General features: G+C 45.7%; 1 protein-coding gene across 4 annotated transcripts in view; it reads right to left on the bottom strand.

Moving 5' to 3' along the window:
* Nucleotides 1-25,506, bottom strand: part of PPP1R12A (protein phosphatase 1 regulatory subunit 12A) — a 226,898-nt gene that overhangs the window by 125,288 nt on the left and 76,104 nt on the right. For all 4 annotated transcript variants that reach the window (XM_054989301.1, XM_054989300.1, XM_054989302.1 and 1 more), the window contains exon 3: nt 1,256-1,374. In XM_054989301.1, coding sequence (XP_054845276.1) covers nt 1,256-1,374 — 119 coding nt within the window. The remainder of the gene's footprint in view (nt 1-1,255; nt 1,375-25,506) is intronic.

Genomic DNA, 25,506 nt, shown 5'->3' with positions numbered 1-25,506 from the left:
TAAACCACCCACAGTTTATCATGATGCCTAAGTGCATTCACTGGCAGCAAAATTCATGAAACAGCTTTGAGAAAGTAATTCTTTTCACAGAGAGCCCCTAATTATCAACCTTAGAAAGTCTTCTTTTCCAAGCACTGCTATATTAAATGCAATAGCACTATAATGCAGCAGTGGCAGGTATAAGCAAATCATGTATAATTTTTTTTAGTTAAGTTTCTCTTAGGACATGGTCACCTGTATAGTAGTAAACAATGTCCCCAAAGTACAACTAATTACTACTTACAATTGGCTTTATGTAAGCACTTGGGGTATAAAACAAGCCCTATGGATTTTGCTACTGGGGTACTTTTTACTAGCAGCCCATTTAATGTGGCAGGGTAAAAAATACCCCTTTCTTATAAGTGTTTACTAAAGCACTGATCCGGGGAACCATTTTAAGTGATCTGGAGAGATTCTGTTCTTCAAGACAACCTGATGATCCTGATAACCTGAAGAATATTTTCCTCACCACAGAGAAAGATAAGTTATCAGGGTAGAATACCCTAACATGAAAAAAAATTAGAAATTATTCATGGTAGATATTTTCCTTTCAAATTCATTAAAGTACTGGGTTCTTTTAAATATCTTATGTACAAACATGGCTTTGGTTGTTTCAAATTATTCACATGATAGTGTGTTTTTAAGGTATGGATGTTTTAGTACAATAAAATACAATGAATTCTGCTAACATCAACAAAAATGTCTTCGTGGGAATTTTCCCACCCAAAATGCTCCAGGAATTTCAACTGGAATAGAAATAGCGAGCATTTAAGTGGCAGTAGCTGTTGTCCATGCAAGCACTTACATGTTAAAATGTATTACCAAGATAAACATTACCCTTAATTTAGTACCTTTTAGTTTATGACCCCAACACAGGATATTTACTTGTACAAAAAAATCAAGGGATTATTCAAATAAACATGTTCACTTGTAAACACATTTCACTTGTGCTGGAATTTTTAAAAATGTAAACTCAGTGTTCATGATCACAGTAAAATAAAGACTACCCATATAGCATGTAAATATTTTATTGAAAAAAATATTCCCTCCCAATATGTTGATTTGTTTTTAAAGAATTTCTTAAATTTGGATGCAGAATTAATGGTGGAATTTATGTAGCACGTTTTCACTGGCAAAATATTGTCATGCAACACCATCTAACTTTAAAAACACAGCTTGGTAGTTACCTTTTATGAACTGAAATGCATTAAGTTACCTTGTCGATTCACTTCATTTTGAAGCAATTCTTCCATTGCCTCTTCCTCAGCAATATCTAATGGAGTGTCTCCTTCACTATTTACTGCTCCTACATGTGCTCCTTGACTAATTAAATATCTGTAAGAGAAGACAGAATTTATGGCTAAGAAAGCACTCTTGTACTGAATGTATTTCAGTAAAGATAAAGTATTTAAACCATAATTTAAAGTCACACACAAACACTGAAAGGTCTGTCTTTCCCAATAAGAACTTGATGCCAATTTTCAAAAAATAATTGTCATAACGCTTTTCTTAGTATATTAAGTATACAAGTTCTTAAGATTTAAATAAAAGAAATTTAATATTCTTAATCATTCAATAAGAAGTCAACATGAATTTTTTAATTTCTTAATTTACAGTGCGTAATCTACCTTGAGTTTCAGTGACAATGGTGGACTTATAAATAATATAAATAGTAATCAATAAAATTCAACTGAATCCACCTACCCTAGGCTTGATAGTACTATTAACAGGTAGAAGACATAAGCATAAAAACAAGCACTTTAGTTGTATATACCAGAAAGAAAGCATTTTAATTACCAGAAACAAAGCATTTAAAATGTTTCTCGTAACTATCCCAATTTTAACAACTTTATCTCTATGCAGATTCAACTAATATGAAATTTATACAGAAGAAGTTAAAAGCTAGAGCCTTTCACAGAAGGATCTAGGGATGCCTCTTTACCCTATTATTTTTCTTAAGAGATCCCAAACCGTAGAATCCATAATCTTTTGCTATATTTAGTTCAAACAAAGTTACTGAAACTCATCAGATACCCCACCAAAAAAATCCACAGTGCTCTCCTCTTTCTCCTTGATCAACAACTAAGCCTCCTGAAATACAAGGCACATTAACAGACCACTATTCAATGTTCACTCTTTATTTCAGCCAACAAATTAAAACAAAAGACAAGCAACAAAATGGGAGGGGTGGACCTGCTATCAGAAACGAACACCACAAGAATTAGTTCAATACCTAGTCCAAGTAATCCATGAATCTAATCCTCAAATCCAAGCAATTGTTCTCACCTGCTATAATAGCTTATTGTAATTCTTGGCTAGGAATTGGGGAATACGTGGATAGAGTGCTTTTTAAAGTTATCAGTGTATTTTCAACACTCTCTCTGAATTTGCTAGACCTCTATGATTGTGCTGAAGGAGTCTCGGTAACGAGCTCTTGTCTTTATGGGTTAAGCTAGGGAATGGGATTTGGGAGACAGGTTGAAATCCCAGTTCTACTATGTAAGCCTGCTGGGTGACTTTGGGCCAGTTACACATGCTCGGCCTAACCTATCTCACAGGGCTGTTGTGAGGATAAAGTGGAAAAGAGTAGAATGATGTAAAGCCTATTGGAGAAATGCAGGGTACAGGTGAAGTATATGCTTGTTGTCTACATGTGACTTGTTTTATTTATAATCAGTATGTTATAATTTGTATAAAAATGCACAACTGAAGAATTCTGTGTTATCAATTTATGAACTTTAACTACATATCTAACAGTGCAATCCTAAGTGAGCGGTGGGTGGGAAGTGCATAAGAAGAGGATTAAGGCTTACATGGGTGTAACTTGCACTTACACAGGCGTAACCCCCCCCTTCCGCTATTGGGTAGGGAGGTGCGCTACCATGGGCGGACCACCGCCCGTAGCCAAGCTGGGCAGCCGTACGCACATGCAAGTGAGGCGCAAGTCCCTGTTCTAGTGCTGGAGGGGGTGGGGCAGGGAGCGGGCTGCAAGTTAGTCGGCTTCCTAAGCTTCTCCAGGCCCAGAAACACCCCCTGCAGTGGCAGAAAATTACGCCATAAAAAAAGCAGGCATAGCCCATAGGCGCCCATTGAACAGGAAAACTCGGACCCCTCTCCCTGTGCCCAGGCGAGCCCCACTCCCCATGCCCAATCACCTGCCCATGCACCCTACAAAACCTTTGGCTGCGCAGTGGGCAATAAATTTTAATAAGAAATCACAATGGAGACATGGGAATTTCTAGGGAAGAACACACTTAAGGTATCTACATGTAATAATTTGAAAGAGAATGGATAAAAGATGATGTATAGGTGGTACTTAACACCGAAAAAGTTAGCAAATGTAAACAGTGCCATGTCAAACAAATGCTGGAAATGTAAAAAATATGAAGGTTCTTTTTATCATATGTGGTGGACGTGTGATAAGGCCAAGCTTTTTTGGTCTAAGATTTATGCAGAAATGTTAATAATTATGAAATGTAATTTGTTGAAGAGCCCTGAACTGCTGTTGCTAGGATTGAATATGCAAAAAGTCAATGTGAAGGACAGGACATTGTTATTTTACATGACGGTGGCAGCAAGATTATTGTATGCACAGTATTGGAAGCAAGAAGAGATACCAGAAGTTGAAGATTGGATTCAAAAACTGTTGTACATGGCAGAGATGGACAAAATGACAAGAAAATTGAAAGAACAAAATCCAAGGGAATTTTTAAATGACTGGGGGAAATTTAGGGAATACCTTGAAAATAAGTGGGATGTGAAAGGACAATTGTGGTCTCTAGACAATTATTAAGATATATAGAGAATGAGTATGAACTTTACCTTTAATAATAGGGACAAGTATATGAATTGAGATAATGATAAGAAATAAAGGGGTTATATTGCTGTTGGGAGTCAAAAGGGAAAAGGGGGGAGGGGGAGGGGAGGGGGCATATATATCAATTTAAAGGGTAATGTAGTTGTATTATGTATTATGGAAGTGTATGTTAACCCATCCAATAAAAATTGATTTAAAAAAAAAACAAACCTTTGGCTGCGCCACTCACAAATTCAGGTAAGTGGGCAGCAGCTGGAGGCTCTGCCCAACAGCCTCCTTCCACAGGGACTTTGTGCACGAGGCGGGAGAGTGGGTACTCATGGATGTAGGCCATGAATGCACTAGGATGACATAGCGGGAAAACTGGAAGAACTTTGCACTCGCTCAAGGGAAGAAGGGCAAAGTCCAGAATATCTAACTAACAATAACAACCCAAGTCCCCTTGCAAGTTATCTGACTCTAGAGTTCCAGCTCGGTAAGGAGTGAGGGAGCACTGACAGGTAAGAAGGAGCTGCGGCAGCAGCTAACCCGGCTCACTAATTTGTGCCAGCTATCCCCCTCACCTGAACTCGCCTGACCGCCAGCCTCTTCAGGTGAGGCTCGGTGGGGGAGGGAGTGGTGGAGGCAGCCCCTGCCTGCCACAGAGGCACTTGCCCAGAAAACTACTCATGACACAGCCACTTGGGAGGGCAGCTACCCATGTGGGTGCTCTGTTCAGACTCCCTCAGCTGGGGCCCTTCCCAGCAGAGGAGGAACTGTGGCCAGGTTGACTGGGTGCTCGTAACACCCTATTGCTAGAGGGTGCTCAGCCACTTGGCTTTCTCCCTCACATGATAAGATCATTTGGCGAGCTGCAGCCACAGCTCTCAACCAATGGACACCTTCGCAAATGTTGCAGATTAGGCTTGGCCTCGGCTGTGCACCAGCCTGGGTCACTTGCAATACATATGCCTGTTTCCCTTGCAGGCAGATCACCACTTGTCCGGGAGACCAAGGAGCATGGCTGTCTGAACCCCTTGTAAGTCTCAGCGAGTGCCATTCAGGTCCTGCCCAGGGAGCAGTTCACCAAGACAGCCCACGGCTCAGCCATATTGGCCCGAAATACATCCAGAGAACGGACCTTTGGACACTTACCGTGAAGGGTCCTTCTCCTCTGAGTGCAGGAGGACATCTTGGGTTGTTTCCTTTTGCCCAATCAGGGAGGCAGGAAGTCAAAAAAATAGCTCTTCCTCTTCCTCTTGGAGCCTAGGAACGCCCCCTTGTTCCAGTTCTGGTGACTCCACAAAGCAGTAGAAGAAAAAACTATCAAATACTAGAACTTTCAAGAAGAAAAAACTTGCACCCGACCCGAAAAAGGAAAAAACTTAGTCGGTGTGCAGAACTATGTTAAGTAAAAAACAGTGAGAAAAAACGACTGCGGCATGTTGAGAGTGGAAGGAGAGACAGAAAATTCCAGCCGGAAAGGTGTCGTTTATAAGGAAGTATCAGAGAGGAGTAACAGGAGACGGGGGAGCCTGGGAGGGGCAAGATGTCCTCCTGCACTCAGAGGAGAAGGACCCTTCACGGTAAGTGTCCAAAGGTCCGTTCTCCCTCTGAGGCGGAGGACATCTTGGGTACTCCCAAAGCAGTTAGTCTTCTCCGGGTGGGAGAGGCTCCCCGTCGAACATCACGTGCTGGAGAACTCTCCTTCCGAAGGCAGCGTCCGCTGAATTGAAAATGTTCATTTTGTAGTGTCTGACAAATGTGGAAATTGATGACCAGGTGGCTGCCTTGCAAACCTCTTCCACGGAGGCGTCCTTGAGGAATGCTGCGTTAGTTGCCGCGCTTCTTGCCGAATGAGCAGTAATTCCCTGAGGCACTTCTCTGTTGCACGCCTTGTACGCTTCCGTGATGCAGGACCGAATGTTCCTCCCAATGGCTGCCGAGGACATCTTTTTCCCTTGGTTGGGAGGAGAAATATTGATGAAGAGCGAGTCGGAACACCTGATAGATTCAGTCCTAGATAGGTACGACTTGAGGACTCTACGAACGTCGAGGGTATGCCAGTCCCTTTCCTTAGGATGAGAAGGGTTAGGGCAGAAAGATGGCAGATTGATCTCCTGAGCCCTATGGAATCTGGAACAGGATTTGGGAACAAAGGTGGGGTCAGTCCTGAGAACCACTTTATCCCGGTGAAAAATGCACAGGTTGGGCTTGATTGACAGAGCCCCCAGTTCCGAGATCCGCCTCGCTGACGTGACAGCTACCAGGAAAATAGTCTTGATGGTTAGCCATCTCAAGGAAATTGAATGGAGAGGTTCAAACGGGGGCCTGGTTAAGGCCGATAAGACAACGTGAAGCCTCCAAGTAGGGAAACGATGAACAACTGGGGGGCTTAGCAAGGTCGCACCCCTGAGGAAGCGTTGGATGTGAGGATGCCGGGAGAGTCGACAACCTTCCAGGACAGGAAAGACCGAAGACAGAGCCGCTACCTGCTTGCGGAGAGTGGCCGGCTTGAGTCCAGCTTCCAGGCCCTGCTGGAGAAAGTCCAGGATCATAACGATGGATGGGCGCAGAGGATTAACCTTCTTCCTCCTAGCCCAGCGAGCGAAGGCCTTCCAGGTGGTGTTATATAGCCTAATAGTTGATTTCTTCCTAGACGCCAGGAGGGTAAGGATCACCTGCGGAGGGTACCTCAATCTGGTAAGGTACTGCCTCTCAATCTCCACGCGGTCAGACACATCCATTCTGGATGGGGATGCCACACCGGGCCCTGATGCAGAAGATCTGGTACCGTTGGTAGCTGCATCGGAGGGGAAATCGTCAGTGCCTGTATCGTGGAGAACCAGGGTCTCCGAGGCCACCATGGAGCCACTAGGATTACCTCCGCTTGACGTTCCGCTATCCGCCGTAGAAGTTTGGGAAGAACCGGGATCGGTGGAAAGGCGTACAGTAGCCCCTTGGGCCACCGAGTAGAGAGAGCGTCTATCCCTTCTGCCTGGGGGTACAGGAACCTGGAGAGAAACCTCGGAACTTGACAGTTCGCAGGAGTGGCAAACAGGTCCATGATCGGTGTCCCGAAACGTTCCACAATCATATGGAAAACCTCCTTCTTGAGTGTCCACTCCCCTGGGTGGATGGACTGCCTGCTGAGCCAGTCCGCTTGAATGTTGGTCACGCCCCTGATGTGTTCGGCTTGCAGAGAGAGGAGATTGGCTTCCGCCCAGTGTAAGATCTTCATGGCCTCTCTGTGCAGCATGGGGGACCGAGTGCCCCCCTGATGGTTGATATATGCCTTGGCTGAGACGTTGTCGGTTCGTACCAGAACATCCTTGCCGACGAGGTCTTGGCTGAAGAAAGCGAGAGCAAGGCGAATGGCTCTGACTTCCAGGAGATTGATTGGCAGGACAGTCTCTTCCGGAGACCACGTACCCTGAGCAGGTCGGTTTTTCAGAACTGCCCCCCAGCCGGTGAGACTGGCATCGGTGAATAGTTGCAGCCTGGGAGGATTGAGGAACGACTTCCCCCGCCGCAGGTTGGGTGCTGAGGTCCACCATCTGAGGCTGGACTTGACCTTCAAGGGCACTGTGAGTTGTCGATCGCATCTTAGTGCAATAAGAGATTGGAACGGTCTGAGGAAGGACACGAGTTCCCGTGTGTGCAGATGGCCCCAGTCCAGGGCCTCGCAGTTCGCTACGAGGGTTCCCATCAACTTGGAGAGCGACATCAGAGAAACGGAGCTGCGGCTCAGCACCAGAGCGGTCATCTCCTTGGTTTTCTGGATCTTCTCCGGTGGTAGGTAAAAACGACCCTTCCTGGTGTCGACCAACATTCCTAGATGAAGCAGTCTTTGAGAAGGCTGAAGAGAACATTTTGATAAGTTGATCAAGAAACCGTGCGCTTGCAGGTAGAGAACCGTGGTCTGTGTGTTGGCCGCCACCTTTTCCCTGGAGCTTGCTCTGAGTAGCAGGTCGTCTAAGTAGGGATGTATATGAATCCCCCTCTCCCGCAGTCGAACGATGGGGTTGATCAGGATCTTGGAGAACAACCTGGGAGCTGTGGCAAGTCCGAATGGGAGGGCTTTGAACTGAAGGTGGAGACCATTCACATGAAACCTCAGGAATCTGCGATGGGCCTGATGAACCGGAATGTGTAAGTATGCCTCTGTGAGGTCTATGGAGGTGAGGAATTCTTTGGGTCGTAGTGACTCCGCGATAGATCTTAGAGTCTCCATGCGGAAGTGCCTCAGCTTTATGAAACGGTTTACGAACTTTAAGTCCAAAATGGGCCTCCAGTCTCCGTTTCTTTTTGGCACGGTGAAGAATAGGGAGTAAACACCGGAGCCTTGCTCTTGACGAGGTACAGGTTCGACTGCTTGGATGTTCAGGAGATGTTGTACCGCGTTTAAGGTGATGGATCTCCTTTGAGGGTTTCGGCGTAGGGGGGATGACAGAAAGCGATCCGGTGGGTGCGACTTGAACTCTATGGAGTAACCCTTTGAGATTACTTCCAGTGTCCAGGCATCCGCCTTGGAGTCCACCCAGGATTGGAGAAAGAACTGTAGTCTTCCCCCCACCGGAAGCGGCCGTGAGTCAGGACTTCTGAGTTTTGGAGTCGAAGTCCTGCCTTTCCCCTCGTTGTTGGTGTTGTCTGTTAGACCTGAAACCGAAGTTAGCTCTCTTGAACGATTGTTTGTTGGCACTCCAGGAGGACCGTTTGGAATCTGGACGTGGTCTCGCCAAGGAATGGTGTGTACGAAAGGACTGGTTATTGAAGGGTCGTTTGTCATACCGTCTCACCGACTTGGGTAAGGCTTTTTTCTTGTCTTTGGTCTCGATGAGAACCTTTTCCAGGGCATCTCCAAACAGTTTATCCCCCTGGAAGGGGTACGCCATCAGGATAAATTTGGATCTGATGTCAGCTGGCCATGCGCGCAACCAGAGAAGCCTTCTAGCCACTGCCGCAGAGGCAATGGCTCTGGACGAGAAGGTGAGAGCATCCAGAGTAGCATCTGCCGTGAAGGTGGTTGCTTTTAAGACTCTACTAGCCCCTTCTAACAGACGCTTTTGATTTTCAGGTAGCAGCTGGATTAACTTGCGCAGCCAGACTACTGCCGCCCGGGACACGATGGACGCGGTGGAAGATGCTCTAATCGCCATGGCTGCTGCTTCATGCGCTCTCTTGAGTGCCGCTTCCGCCTTCCTATCCAGATTGTCTCTGACTGAGCCTTGGCCATCTTCCGACAACAGCCCAGGTGACTGAAGCGCCGCCACCGGGGCATCAATTCGAGGAACCTGTAAAAGCTCAGATGCATAAGAAGGTAATGCATACAGTTTTTTAAGGGCGCTTGAGCATTGTTTGCTAGAGGCAGGGGAGACCCATTCTGCTTTTAATTGTCTTTCAAAATATTCCGGAAAAGGGAAGACCTTCTCCTGGGTGTCACCCCTTGGGAAAAATTCTTTACACCCTCTGGGTCTTGAAGAATCCCTACTGGTACCACTAGATGTCTCTTCCCCTCCTCGTTTCTCCTGAAGATCTAGGGCAGCCAGAGCCTTACTCAGAAGGTATGGATAGTCCTCTGATTTAAACAGCCTGTTTGACTGGTCAGGCATAATGACTTCTTCCTCCTCCTCTTCTTCTGAAAGGAACTCCCTTTCTTCACCCTCCTCGCTATCAGAGTAGGCTCCCCCCCCCTACAACAATATCCCCATCTCTGGCCGGGATTGGGTGTGCTTTTTGGGCTGCCTTGGTAGGCCACTGGCAGGATGTACGCCGCACTTTACTGGGGGGGGAAGGAGGCAGGGAGGAAGACTGGCTTGTTGCCTCGGGAGGGGGTTGGCACCAATGAAAAATCTCTTCCCGCATGGTCTGTAGAAAGTACATGAACTCGCCTCTCAGGAGGGAACCGAGGTCGCCCTGTACATTACCCGTCCCATGGGCTCCGGTGCCGATCGACTGCAGAGGCCACGTCACTGTAGAAGGGCCTGCAGGGCACTCTCCCGGCTGGAGGTTGGCGACCGCGGCACTGGGAGCCGCGCGGGAATCGGCGCGGGCGCCATCTTGGTTTCCCGCCAAAACCGCGGCTGCATCTAACGGGCTGCTGGTGGCCTGCTCGACTGGCCCTGATGCCTGGGAGTCCTTCTTCTTGCGTCGCGATTTTTTTGAAGAAGTACGCGGCTTTGCAGCCGGAAAGGTGCCGGGATGCCGTTCAAGCCTGGGCGGCAAGACGGTACCGGGTACAGCAGCCGATTCTGCCGCCGATGCGGCCGTTGGTGAGCTTCCCTCCTCACCCTCCATAAAGCTATCTTCGGAGTCCCTGGACTCCATCGTCTTGATAGACTTGGGCCCAGAGAAAAAAAGAGTTGAGGAGGGGGGGGGGAGTAGAGATAAGAAAGGTAGAGTAGAGAAGAATAAGAGAGGAAGAGGGAAGGAAAAAACTAGAGCTAGAACAAAGAAGACAAAAAAGACAGGACTGTGGGCTGACAGAGAAAACTGTAGCCACAACTGCTCTCCCTGGAGGCAGGAAAGAACTGGAACAAGGGGGCGTTCCTAGGCTCCAAGAGGAAGAGGAAGAGCTATTTTTTTGACTTCCTGCCTCCCTGATTGGGCAAAAGGAAACAACCCAAGATGTCCTCCGCCTCAGAGGGAGAACCTCTGCACCTTTTCCAGTTTAATAAAATATCTATTGAAAAACAAGAAACTGCTGTCTGTTCGCTCATTCCCCTGACATTGACAGTAGCTGCTGCTGCCTCCAACTCCCTGTCAGGACATCATCTTACATATCCCCACAAATTTTTCCTGGCTCAGGGCTGCGGTGGATGCGCTGTTGCCAGGAGGAGCAGGTGTTAATTGGCACCCTGACCAGCTTCCCTGCCTCCTTCCCTCCCCTCAATGTAACTTCAGGCAGTGGGGTGGGAATTGAAGCGTGGCCCATGAATGTCTAGCAGGGTGGGGTAGAGGTTCCACTGGGGATGTTTATTCTCTGACAGACTGAGCTGCTGGCATCTGATAAACCAGGCAGAGGGGAAGGCAGAAGTTACTGCCAGGAGGTGGGGGGATGTGGAGCGACATCTTGGGATCTCCAGGGCTCCTCCTCTGAGAGGATAGATCACCCTCCATTTTGCTGTTTGTGGAAGTAGGGATGGACTTGGGAAATCTGGCAGGGGGAGGGAGTGAATGGCAGCCCCCGGAGCAGTTTCTCTGCTCCTGTGGGCTGTCAGTCCACTGGGGGGGGGATCACCACTGGACAAGAGCATGGTTCTCAAGGTCCAACCCACGTTCTCGCATCATTGTGGTGCAGTGATGTGTTCAAATGGCATCACCGCAAGTCTGTGGGCGCTTTGTATTCCCTTCTAGCCTCTTGCATGGTTTCCTATGGGCATTCCTGTCACTCATTGAAGAACCCGCCCCTCCACCTGCCTCTCTGGATCCTAGGGGCTGCTCCCAAATGCTGCAGGCTTTCTGGTTTCACTTTTCAGGGAGGGGGAACCTGTTTCTCATGATGGCGGTGGGGGGGATTTGTAGGCTCACCAAGCTGCAGCCACGGCCCTGGCCCTCATCGGAAATGGCAGCTGGAAGGGCGAGAGGGTGGGTGTTCAATCTGGACCTTCACTGTCACCTCTGCCCGCCTCCCCAGCAGGGATGCCTGCTTCCTGTTGGGGGGCTGTGGGGATCATGGCATTCCCATTGACTGTGCTGCTGCTTCCCCCTCGCCTGACTGTCAGGGGAGCGGTGTGGCCATTGGCTGGTGTGAGCAGGGTTGTCAGGGGAACGGCAGGCGAGTGCTCCTGGAGGCGGCCACATCTCATTTTGCTGCACTTGGGCACTGGCAGGACTCTACTGCAAAAGTCCATAAAGAGTGGCGGAGCATCGCTGCATTTACATTGACGCACGAATGGAGGCACTGACTCGGGGCTTAGGAATAAGCTGTAAATGGAGGGGAGGAGAATGATGTAAGATACATTGTGTACCCATTAGAAAAGTAGTAAAAATGAAGTAAATAAATATGTTACTAGTCCTATTGTTACTAGTATGGAATAGTACTGTTCTACTCAGCATTGCAAAAGTTGATTAATAGTTTCTCAAATGACTTCTCAGCAATTACAAGTATTTTAACTACTACTAGTACAGACAAAGGCATATTAGCATGCATCATGCTACAATAACCACAAAAAAGCTCAATGGAAAAATTGAGGATGCTAATGTCAAAAATCTTGAAAAAGAAGTGTTATTATAATTTTCTTTTTCTGGAACACTAGAACAGGGATTGGCGCCTAGAAATTTTATTGCAGTGCCTAGTATTTTCAGCAATGATTTATTACACTAACAACCAAGATTACCCCGGTATTTACCTATATACCTTAAAACTTTTATATATAGTTTGAATAAAATTAAGAGAATCCACAAAGTGTTTAGTGGTTGGTTTTGTGGTAGCAATAACTGGAAAATATGGTTATTAAAATACAAAACCCTAAAGATTGAAAACTGAGTCTGGTGTCTAAATTTTTAGTCGGACACCTAGTGCAAAAGCAAGTTTATCAAAGTCTGCACTAGAACTACTATCATTGTTAACATAGAGCTGTCCATGAAACTAAACATTAACAAAGATGAAAAGCAAACATGGATTGACTCATAACTTTTGAACAGGAAACAAACAAACTTTACATATTCTCAGACAATAAAAGTAAACTGGGTGTAACTGGCACTTGCACATTAGAGCAGGGGATCTTACAGCAGCTTGCAAGCGACTGTTAGCTCACTGGTTTTTGCACCTAGGGTTACGCAGCAGGGGAAAAAACTGTATTTTTCAGATACAGATTTTGAGGAGGCATAATTATCAAGTATTCTGAATTATTCAATTCCAAATTCTGGTTTGGTATTCAGATTCAGCGTTTTTCTCAGAATTGCAAAACTATTTGGATACATTATTCCCTCTGTGGAATCTTTCCAGGAGGCTGGAGTGGCTGGTTTTCAATCAAACAAAATCAACATTGCAGAACTGATGCTGCCTGTCCACTAAAGAACCCCTCCCCCAAGTTTCAAGCAGATAATTCTTGGCCCCTCAACAAGGTGCCCCAACCATCCTCTACTGTTTCCTATGCGGGGGGAAAACCCTCCATGTTTTCTCCAGGGCAAAGAACAGCCAAACACACAAGGGCAAGCAAAGCAATCACTAGCCAAAAACCTCCCAATGCACAGAACCAACAAGCCAAAAAGAACCAGTGTCAAACCAGAGTATCCCCAACTGAACCAAATAAAGCTAGGGCATTATTTCCAGTCAACAGAACTCATGTCAAACCACAGAAGTGAAGTAGAACCCAGGGCCTAAACTCTAAACACCACTAGCCCACATGCTAAGTTCCAAGAATAAAGAAAAGAAGGTTTAAAAAGGAACCAGAAAGAAAACAAAGACTAGTTCCCCCTTCCCCTGTACCCCAGCAGGCCAACAAAGCAAAAATCAGGAACACTTGAAATAATAATTTAAAAAATATTTTAAATGATTCCAGAATCATTTGAGACAGACACAGCAGAGAAGCCAGAGGCACACTCCAAGAAATCAAGCTGCAGCCCAGGCCGGTTTTTATCCTCTTTGCTCACAGTCAGAAAGAACCTGAAACAAAGCTATCCTATGAGAAAATCAGCATGATCAGGCAGAGTTCCCCCTACCCAGGAAAACTGCAAAGGAGAAAAAAAAGTTTGGAGCCTTAAACCATGAGCCTCGGATACTCCTGAATATTCCTAAATGTTCTGTTTCAGGTTACTGATATTACAATGATTTGGCGTATTGTTTAAGAAAGGAGAAAGAAGATGAATATCTGAATCAAGAAAAGAAATCAAGTAGTCTACACCTTGTATTCTAGAGTATACAAAAATGCTAACTAAACAATGAGATTTGTGTGCAATCCACTAACAAAGCGTTGGCATAACATCATGAAACTGAACATGTTAAAATCCTTCAGTAATATACATAAAGCAAAAACATATAAACAGTGGGAGGCTAATCACTGTGAAGGGTACTGTTTGGTCAAACCATTATCATGGTGTTATATCAGAATTCTGAAATAGCAAATACATTCACCCGTCCTCAAAGAGCTGCTTGAGGCTCGATTACTAGAATGAAACAATTGTTTTACGCTTCATTGGATTTGTTGATAGTTAGATTTGTTAATGTTTATGCTATGTTGTATATCACTTCAAGGAACTTTCAGAAGAAGCAATTAATAGCATGAGTTTTTTTACTAGAATGCACTATAAATATATATTTCAATATATATATTTCATCAATATATATTTCATCATTTACTGGAATGTGACAGACAGACAGACACACACACACACACACACACACTTTGTGTTCAAATTTTTTCATATTTGCCACCTTGGGATCTTATCACTGTGGAAAGGTGGCATAAAAATATTTTAAATAAATAAAAATTTGTCACATGATAGGATTTGTTATGTAATATTACCATCATACAGACTTGCAAACTGAATACTCACCTTGTTATCCTCAGTGCCATGATACTGAGTTAGGCTCCTTATTAAACCCTTATATTTACAGAATCATCTAACTGTAAAAAGGCAGCAAAAGCTATTTATAGTAGAATGAGAAAAATGGAAGAGACAAAAGGCATGCTGAATGCAGACCAAGCTAAGATTTGGATTTATATCCACTTTTTTTACTGGCCAAAATAACTATTTTAAATTCTTAAGAACCACCATTAAATTGCTAGGCACCAGGGACAATCTCAGGTGTTTGTCTCCCATCTCCCATCTCTTTCCACAGCCACAGAAAAAACAAGATGTATCTAGAAGGCTACAAGTTTTCAGATCCATTTTGTGGAAAATAGTTTCAAGTGGGTAGCTGCATTGGTATGTGATACAAAAACAAAATTCAGGTCCACTAGCACCGTAAAGACCAACTAGATTTCCAGGATATGAACTTTTCAGAAATCTGATGAAGGGAGCTTTGACTCTTGAAAGCTCATACCTTGGAAATCTAGTTGGGTCTCCAAGGTGCTACTGGATCCACATCTGGATCTTGGGGGAAAGTAATTCAGTCTTTTTAATTAACTGTTTCTTAATCCTTTTACAGATTCAGGGTTTTTAGGCCAAAGGAAGAAGCGCAACAAATTCTATACAGATATGTCTATATGAGGGAGGGAGAGTGGTTACCTGAGCTTACTATGGTAGAATCTCTTTACCTCATTACACTGTTGGCAGGGATTTCTTACTAGGTAGATTTCCCAGCTTGGCCACTGATATATAATTGGATGGCATCTTTAGATGAAATTCTTCAAGTACTAGATCCTAAAGATAAATATCATAATCACTGTTATACCAAAAAAAAAAAAGCTGTTGTTCATCTAGAAGAGGAAGCATACAATCTATACTTCAGGCAGAGAGAGGAACACTAAGGCAGGGTTGTGAGAGCACTATAATAGTAATAAGGCAGCAGAAAACAGAATAAAAAAACCAAACTGGCCAAAGGTTAGCAAAACATAAGATTCACTATTAATATTAACTGTAACTGTAATTTTCACAACAGCACATTAAAAAGTGACATAATGTCTAAATAGCACAAATGTGCATAAAGTGGAACTTAACTCTTTATAACGTATCAACTGGAGTGACATATTTAGAAATCACAATTCCAACAACTGAACAGCTTATATATTTTCCACAAATGAGGTGCAGTTTTATCAAGTTAAAAAAAGTGAGTCCAAAGGAAAAATTGGGTAGCAGCAGGGCTAATGTTAAAAAAAACTAATCAAACTTTAATGTTCCCGGTTAAAAACTTTACATCCAATTCCATTGCCTCCTATTGCCATGTACCTAAATGACTTTTCTCTATAACGCTCCATTATTTAGCGGTGCCTTTCCAAGACTGCATGAGATCCTCTCTCCCCCACATATTCTATAATTCACACTATCAAACCAGAACATGCAAGTAACCAATGAAAAGTACCCGTATTTGCATAATTTGCTCCTTATAACTTCTGGAAATGTTATAGCACAGTTCTGATATGCTGTTAGTATACAAGTATGTTTTAGCTGAGTGAGTTCTCAACCCAAGTTGTAGGATCCTAGAAAAATTTCAGAGTCTACTGGGTTTCAATGGATTATGGCTTTATCTAGTCTCAGAATATCAAAGCATTAAACAGATTGTGCCAAATTACAGTCCTTTACTGTATGTGGCCATTTCATCTCTTTCTAAAATGACAGGTCACAATGCAAATCCACCAGCAGGCTCTTGGCCAGAGAGATGTGCACATCCAACTGCATCCATCCATTCTCAAATTATTTTGTGTCCAGATTTCCAATTTTTAAGCACATCAAATTAGTAATACTGTTAGATGACTGAAGCAACAGAAGTCAGACTTCCAGCTTTACACTTTCTCTCTTAAACTATAAACAAGTAATATTTCCCAAAAAGAAATGCAGTACAATAACTTCTAAAGATATTCATAGATGCTAAAATCTACAGTGATGCTAATGAATAAAGGAATTACTGTACCAGTGATACTCAGTGGCTCTTCAACATTACACCTGTGGCTCTTCTGAGCAACCATTCCTCAATGTGGCATCCACCAGGAAAAAACAGAGAGGGGGAAGGCTCACTAATGTTGCACCAATGCACAATGTGAGTCCCATCACCCCCCTTTATTTGTCCCATGTTTCCAGACAGTGGGCCAGGCCCTTGCCCAATGGTTGGTAATTGGTTCCCACCTTGAAACAGCTGCCAGTGGAGAAATGGGTAAAATGCCAGCCTCCATGAGGTGCACACCTCAAACCAGGGTAAAAATAGATGTGGCTCTTTGGGCAGAAGGTAATGGTGGATGTGTCTCTCTGTGAGCCAAAGAGTATGCACCTCTGAACTATACAAATCTATGAATCTATTACTGTTGTCAATAACCAGCATTTGTTTTCTAACCCGTTTAACGTTTATGGAATTTGACAATCAGAACAGATTGGGAATTGGAAGCAATGTGACAGTTCCAACCTTCTCCCCTCCCTGCTAGCTTCCTTGTTTAGGCCTTCTTCCTTGCTTCATCTCCTTCTTCTCCCTGAAGTATGAAGATTTGGGACAGAAAGGTCTCTTGAAATGTATGGAATATAGGGTCACCTTAGGCATAAAAGAGAAGCCTGTATGAAGAACAGACCTTTGGACACTTACCGTGAAGGGTTCTTCTCCTCTGAGGTCAGGAGGACATCCATCCAATCAGGGAGGCAGGAAGCTGATCTTTCTTCCTCTTCCTTTGGTGTGGAAACACCCCCTCTGCTCTCAGTTTGGGTAGTTCCCAACAGCAGTAACATTTCTAAAACTGTCCCTGTTCCAAAAAACTCAACGAGACAAACTGTCAAACAGCCAACTGTTAAAGCATAGGGAAAAAACTGGAGCTAATAAAGAGCTAACAGTCTATGGAAGAAGCAGTAAGTAAGTGATAGAGATAGAATGAACATTAGCATGAACAGTAGAATGGAGACGAAGATCTTGGGAGGGCAGGATGTCCTCCTGACCTCAGAGGAGAAGGACCCTTCACGGTAAGTGTCCAAAGGTCTGTTCTCCCTCTGAGGCGGAGGACATCCTGGGTGCTCCCAAAGCAGTTCTCTAAACACTGGGTGGGATAAGGTCTTTGTCCTCTATTACATGCTGCAGCACTTGTCTGCCAAACGCTGCGTCTGCCGATGGATACGTACGTAATTGGTAGTGCCTGACGAACATGGAGATGGATGTCCAAACGGCCGCTTTGCAGATCTCCACAGTGGACGCATTCCTCCGCAAGGCGGCATTGGTTGCCGCACTTCTTGCAGAGTATGCTGTAATTCCAGTCAGAATTTCCGTCTTGAGAGCCTTGTATGCTTCTCTTATACAGGACTTGACAGTATAGGCAATAGCTGTAGAAGACATCCGCAGTCCTAGATAAGAGATGTTGATAAGGAGTGACTCAGAATTGCGTCCTGACTCTCTTCGTCTTAAGAGTCCGTCGCACATCCAAATTGTGCCACTTCCGCTCTCTTGCGTGTTTAGGGTCCGGACAGAACGACGGAAGATTAATTTCTTGTGCTCAATGGAACCTCGAGTATGCCTTAGGCAGGAAGGTCGGGTCCATCCTCAGCACCACTTTATCTTTATGGAATATACACAAGTCCGGCCTAATGGAAAGGACACTGAGCTCTGAGATTCGTCGAGCTGACGTAATAGCCACCAGGAAGATGGTCTTTAGTCTTAGCCATCTCAAGGAAACTTCCCGTATCGACTCAAATGGGGCCTTGGTGAGGGCTGATAAGACCACGTGCAGGCGCCATGTGGGAAATCTGTGTATCATTGGTGGGTACAGCAACGTTGCTCCTCGAAGAAACTGGCGAATGTGTGGGTGGCCCACTATGGGTGATTTCCCTAACCTAGGTACAATTGATCCAATTGCAGCTATTCGTTTCTTTAGGGTAGCTGGTTTCAGGCCCTTGTCCAGTCCCTCCTGTAGGAACCACAATATGTCGCTCGTGGAGGGTTTCATTGGCTCTCTTTTCTTGCGTCTGCACCAGCGCACGAAGCCTTTCCAGGTTGAGTTGTATATTCTGTTTCTAGACCTTTTCCTGGACACCAGGATGGTGTCTACTACCTGTGACTGGTAGCCTTCCTGTAGGAGATATCTCCATTCAATCTCCAGCCGGTCAACGACCACCACTCTGGACATTGATGCCAAATCGGACCTTGTTGTAGGAGGTCCAGACGGATTGGGAGCCTGAGAGGAGGACGGTTCGACAGAAGGAGAAGAGTTGAGAACCGGGGTCTCCGCGGCCAGTAAGGCGCTATCACGATGATCTCTGCCCTTTGCTCCATGATCTTTCTTAGGAGCTTTGGAAGCACCGGGAGAGGGGGGAAGGCGTAGAGTAGTCCCCTGGGCCACAGTGACATCAGGGTGTCTGTGCCCTCAACCTTCGGGTGGAAGTACCTGGTGAAATATCTCGGAATCTGATGGTTTAGATGCAATGCAAATAGGTCCACTATTGGGCTGCCGAAGCGGGCTGTTATGATCTTGAATGTCTCCCTGTTGAGAGACCATTCTCCCAGTTGTAGTACCTCTTGACTCAGCCAATCCGCTTGAACATTGTGGACTCCCTTGATATGTTCCGTTCGAAGGGACAGTAGGTTGCTTTCCACCCAGCTTAGGATTCTGTGTGCTTCTTTCTGAAGGCGGGAGGACTTGGAGCCCCCCTGCCTGTTTATATAAGTCTTTGCTGCTACATTGTCCGTACAGATGAGTACATGAGTGGATGTTAGACGGTGGCTGAAATGAAGTAATGCCAGATATATCACTCTCATTTCCAGCACATTGATGAATAGAGACTTTTCCTTCTGAGACCAGTGACCCTGCAATGGGATGCCGTCCAGTGTAGCTCCCCAGCCTGTTAAACTGGTGTCTGTGAACATCTGATTGTAGTGCAGTGTGAGGAAACTCTTGCCTTGCCGGAGGTTCACCTCTTGAGTCCACCAACGGAGACTGGTTTTGACTAACCAGGGTACTTGTAGTTTGAGGGTTTTCTTTTGCGCTATCTGAAATTGGTAGGGCCTCAGTAGCTCTTGCAGTGGTCTGGTATGCAGGCGACCCCAGTATATAGCTTCTGAGTTCAAAATGAGAAGGCCCATGAGCTTGGTGAGTTCCATGGGGAGGCACTGAGGTTGGCCGATGATGGCTGCAGCCCATTGTTTGGTCTTTCTGACCTTCTCTGTGGGTAGGTAAAAGGTACCCGTCTGGGTGTTTATCAGTAGTCCTAGATGTTCCAGCCTCTGAGATGGACTTAGGGAACATTTGGATCGGTTTATCAGGAGCCCGTGCCTCTCTAGGAACTGAATTGCCAGTTGCATGTCTCTGATGGACGAGTCCCTCGAGCTCGACTGGATTAGAATATCGTCCAGGTAAGGGTGAAGGTGTAGTCCTTTCTCCTGTAGTTTGACAACTGGTATGATGAGGAGCTTTGTGAAGACACTCGGGGCTGTTGCCAGACCGAAGGGCATCGCCCTGAATTGAAAATGCACGTTGTCTACACCGAATCTGAGGAACTGACGATGAGATGGAGCAATAGGGACATGGAGGTACGCCTCCGTCAGATCTATGGATGTCAGAAATTCCTCTTGGTGTAGCGCTTCTGCGATGGAGCGGAGTGTCTCCATCCTGAAATGCCGCAGTTTGATGAACTGGTTCACGTATTTTAAGTCTAGGACGGATCTCCAATCCCCGTTTCTCTTGGGGACGGTGAAAAAGATGGAGTACACGCCTCATTGTCTCTCATGTAACGGAACAGGTTCCACGGCCCTGTTGTCCATCAGGTGATGAATGGCCTTGAGAGTGATTGCGTGTCTGACTGGGTTCTTCTTGAGCGGAGAGATGATTAATCTTTCCGGTGGTAGAGAGGTAAATTCTATCAAGTATCCTGAAGATACTACTTCTAGGGCCCAGGCGTCTGCCTGGGAGTCCAACCAGGCTTGTCGGAAAAGAAGTAGTCTCCCTCCCACCGGAGTCTCCCCAGAGTCAGGGCTTCTGTCCCTTGTCCTCTGGATCCTGTCTGTAGCCACGACCGCTGGCTTTTCTGTGTGGTCTGTTTGGAAAGTTTCACCTGTGGGATTGTGACCTTGGGAAGTTCCAGGATCTTTTCGTGTCTTGCAGAACCCTGGGAAGTGTGTGGTTCATTCTGAAGGAGTGAAACTGGAACGTGTGCCTCTCGCCCTTCCTCAGTGAACGTGGAAGGGCCTTATTTTTGTCCTTCGTCTCTACCAAAATCTTTTCGAGTTGGTCCCCAAATAGTTTTCCCCCTTGATAGGGGCAGGACATCAGGATGACCTTGGATTGTATGTCTGCAGGCCAGGCCCTCAACCAGAGGAGACATCTCGAAACTGCTGATGACAACATTGCTCTGGAAGCAAAGGACATGGCGTCGAGAGTGGTGTCCACCATGAATGCGCTGGCTTTCAGGATCCTATTGGCTCCTTCAAAGAGGCGTCTGTTGTTCTCCGGTAGAAGTTGGATCATTCTCCTGATTCATACCACTGAAGCTCTCGCCACTATGGATGCTATAGTGGATGATTCAATCGACATGGACAGTGCCTCGTGTGCTCTCTTCAGAGCTGCATCTCCCTTCTTATCCACGCTGTCCTTTATGGTGCCTTGACCATCCTCGGAGAGGAGGCCTTGGGACTGAAGAGCTGCTACTGGAGCATCGATGGCTGGCACCTGCAATAACTCAGTAAAGTTAGGAAGAGAATACAATTTCTTAACAACATTGGGAAAGTGTTTGCATGCAGCTGGCATGGCCCACTCCGCCTTTAATTGGCACTCAAAATATTCAGGGAAGGGGAAGGCTTTAGCCTTCTCTTCAGATCTGGGGAAGAATTCTTTGTTACCCTTGGGCCTAGCTGTACGATCCCGTGGAGGTGGGTCCTCCTCCCCCCTTTGAATGTCCTGCAGATCTAGTGCTGATAATGTTTTTGATAGAAGGTATTGATAATCTTCTGTTTGAAAGAGTCTATTAGACTGCTCAGGAACTGAGGGTTCTTCCCCCTCCTCGTCCTCTGGTAGCAAGTCCCCCACATCTGAGTCTTCACTAGGTGAGGGCTCTTCATCCAACCATCCTGCTGTCCTATTCAGGGTTTTACTGGAGGGTCTCTTCCTGGCTGCTTTGGTAGGCCAGGGACCGCTTGGGTTCTGAACCTCTTGTGTGTCCCTATGGCTTGTGGAGCAAGAGGCCTGGGGCAGGTTGGGTTACCTCAGCATTGCACAGAGAGAGCAAGTCTTCCCTCATCATCCGTCTGATCAACGACAGGAGATCTGGGGTCACTACAGACGAGGCGGCACTTATTTGGCTTTCCTGGCCCCCAGGAAGGCTGCTCTGCCCATCTGTTGGTTGCTTCTGCCGCATTTCTCCTACCAGGAGATTGGGAAGCACATCACAGCTTTTTGGAGGGAAACTGTTGATCGTGCTTGCTTTTGCCGCCGCAATGGAGCTCTCTCTGATGGTGCTGCACTCGGCCTGCTGGCCTTGGCGCGCAGAGCTCCTGGGCTCCCTCTGCACTAGACGGGGCCGTTTTCTAGAGGGCTGACTCTGCTCCGTGTCCTGGTTCTCACCGGGGAGCCACACCGCTTCGGAAAGCAAGCTGGCACCAGCTGGGCCCGTTCCCGCCATCGGTAGGACGGCTCCCTGGGAACGGCCCACCCTCTGCAAGAAGCTGTCCTCTGAGTCCGATGACTCAGCAGAGGCCATGAGCTCCTCTTGGTTCCTTGCTCTTCCTTGCTAAACAGATCAGGAAGGAGGGAGGAGAGATAAGAAAGGGGAGCAGGAGGAAAGAACAGGGTTAGAAGGAGAAAAAAGGTAGTAAAAGGTATAAAAGGCAGCAGAGCTAGCCTAACAAGAACTGCTCTCCCCGGAGGCAGGAAAAGAACTGAGAGCAGAGGGGGTGTTCCCACACCAAAGGAAGAGGAAGAAAGATCAGCTTCCTGCCTCCCTGATTGGATGGTGGGAAACACCCAGGCATGTCCTCCGCCTCAGAGGGAGAACTACCACATCTTTATTGAATGGACAGTCCTTTTCCATTAGAAAAGGGCACCTAAACTCAGACACTTCTGTTGAAAACAACGTCTACCAAGAACAGCACCTTCGGAGAGGACCCTGGGAGCATGCTCCCAAAGAAATTCAAATGGAGTTTGAGTCAAAACCTGGAACTATAGGTAGGCAGAAAACCATGAACTGTCGATAGATGAAACATCGCTACCCCTTTCAAGAACCAATTTGACTGTCAGATGTCTGGATAAAGAAGAGGGGGCTTCTCCTAGTAGTCACCATCACTGATCACACCACCCCTGCAGGCTAGATCTTCAGACCCTAAAAAAAGGCAGTTTGAAGGGAAAAAAACTGTGGAGACTGAGGGCTCTGACAAAACCAGAAGAATGCCTTTCAAATGTTGTCAGATTCTGGAAGTGGGCAGCCTGCAGGCTAATGATATGGTTGTATGACCAGGTCAGAAAAACCTTACCACTCTCTCTCTCTCTCAGCCATCAAAAATGCTACCCAAGAATAGGTTATGCCTCACAAGAAGCTCCCACCAAAGTTGAACTGACAGCTCCAGAAGACTGAAAATGTATGCACTCTGGGTCAACCGAGGGCCAGGCATATCAGAGCCACTTTTTTCTGTGGATCTTGTTAGCACCTAGGGTACTAGAGGAATTGGTGGGAAGGCAGAAAGGAGACATTTCGGCCACTTTAGTACCATAGCATCCATTTGGTTTGCTTTTGATATTGGTGACATCACATAGGGAAGACGGAAGCATTGTGTTAAGATCTGAACATGTTTTTGTCTGAGGAACAACTACTTCTGGTCCAAACTGGAGAGGCTGTGTCATCTGCTTGAACATTAGTTATCCTACTAACACCCTCTAATCAGGTCATAAGAGGACTCACTGCCCATTGTAACCACCTGTCAATTCTGATGCACTCTTGCAGTGGTGCTGCCTGTTGCATGTAGAGATGTATTGGTGATACTTATTCCTGGAAGAGAATCAGAGCCAACGGAATGGCCCTAAGCTCCAGGCAACTGGTGTGAGCAACCATCTGTGGGAACAGTTTCCTTTAATGAGAGAGATCAGAATAACCTACCAGGCAAGGTAGACTGCCATCTGTTGAAATTTGTAGATAGAAAGATACTGTAGGACTTTGCCCACAATAAAACGTGTTCCCAAAAAGCAGTTTTGGAAACATCACTATAGCACTAGGGAGTGTGCTTGGGCCCAAGGAATCATGCTGATTACTGCCAACATTGATCCCTGCAGCTAGACCAAGAGCATCAAATCTACTGACTTAAGAAGACGAATTGCAACACTGACTGGATAATCTTGTTTACCCTGTCCAGAAAAAGGGACAACTTGCACCGAGTTGAGACTCTGATCGCTCCCTGATGCAAAATACCCTGATTATAGAAACAGATGATACTTGGGAAAGTGAGAAAAAATAGTATTCTGAAAACCACTGAATGGTAATCTGAATGCCCTAAACTGCTTTGAATCAGTAGGGTTAACAAACTATTGAGATGAATGGAATCCCCCTGAAACATAAGCTTGCTATGACAGAGATCATCAACTTGTGAAGTTGCATGATACTAATGCCAGGCTGAAGGATGTGGTTTTGCAAATATGCCCCTGTCAGATTGATGGAGGTCATAGACAGTCCTGGCTGAAGAACTTCTGCTATGGTCCTCATGTTGAACCTCCTGTGCCTCAGTAACCTGTTGAAGAACTTGAGGTAAAGGGAGGGGGGTCTCCAGACCCCTTTTTCTTGGGGACTGTGAAGAAAACTCAACAGAACTTTAGAGACAGGGATTCAATGATTTAAGATGTCTATGAGATGGTAGATCACATTTAGGGACTGCTATCCCTAGACAGGACAATGAGAGACTGAGAAAATGAAGAATACTTTTGCTAGGCAGTACAAATTCTATATAGTAACTATGAGTCATTGTATTTTTGACCCACTAATCATAGAGAGAGAATCATGATAGCAAGAATTTCTGAAGATATCTCCCCACCAAAGCTGACCTGGCATCTTATATGTTGTTGATACTGTTTTCCTACCTTGCAGGAGAACAAAGATTGATTTGAATTATTGAACTGAAGCCTGTTTAGGCTTTGACCAAAAAGATTTCTTAAAGACAGGGTAGAAAACTGAATAGTGTTCTGTTGTAGCAATGATCTTTTTGACATCTGCTTACTTTTTTATCTTTGGACTCCAGCAAAATGTCCTCCAAGCTCTCTCCAAACATTTTTCCGCCACAGGTAAGCCATTAAGACACATGAAGCCACAGAATCCACGACTTGAGTGAAAAGCTTCTTCTTCCATTGCTGTAATCACTGTAACCTTTGCAGAAAGCTTCAAGGTGTCCTAGGCTGCCATCTTACATGAAACCTGCTATTCTCTCCATTCAGTGGAAGAAATCTGCCAGGTGCTAATCAAAATTTGAATATACATGTACCAGTTTTCTGAATCACATGTATAGCAGCAACTATAAAGGAACTGCTGCTGGAGTTCTGATGGAGAAAACAATGTCTTCACACACTCTAGAGAGCGCTGCATAATTCTTCCTATCAATGACATTCTTAAGGGTACCCCTTTGGGAGGGACAGATTGCAAGCTAGCCACAGAGATGTCAGCACTGGAACTTTAAAAGGAAAAGAATATTTTCTTCTAACTTGGCCTGCATGGATGCGACTGTAATTGGGCTTCACCCATAACTATTTAATTTTTCTTTAGTAAAGAAAAAGAGAAAGAGGGGAAACTGCACCCAAATCTTTGATGCCAGAGCTCCCTCCTCCTCTTCATGGAGAGCCTTTAGTTTATCTGTTGTGGGGGCTGAGTACGGGGATTCTTAGACTCTACATAAAAGAGGCAGAAGCTCTTCTTGGGAGAAGAGCTTGTGAGGCTGGGGACATTTTCCTCAGATAATGCATCCACCTCTTTAACCAACTTTGCCTCATGGAACTTGTTCCCTTAGATCTGAGGTCTGATGAGCTGGAAAAGCTAGCCCAAGAGGGGAGAGAACTCTTGTGGGTTGCACTAGGGGGAGATGAACTTGAAAGTGGGTTCCTGAGAAGCCATCTGGGTAGCTTGTCCCTTAGGAAAAACTG

Source organism: Eublepharis macularius, chromosome 9, assembly GCF_028583425.1.
Source record: "Eublepharis macularius isolate TG4126 chromosome 9, MPM_Emac_v1.0, whole genome shotgun sequence".
Classification (NCBI taxonomy): domain Eukaryota; kingdom Metazoa; phylum Chordata; class Lepidosauria; order Squamata; family Eublepharidae; genus Eublepharis; species Eublepharis macularius.
This window is presented reverse-complemented; position numbering and strand designations above follow the sequence as displayed.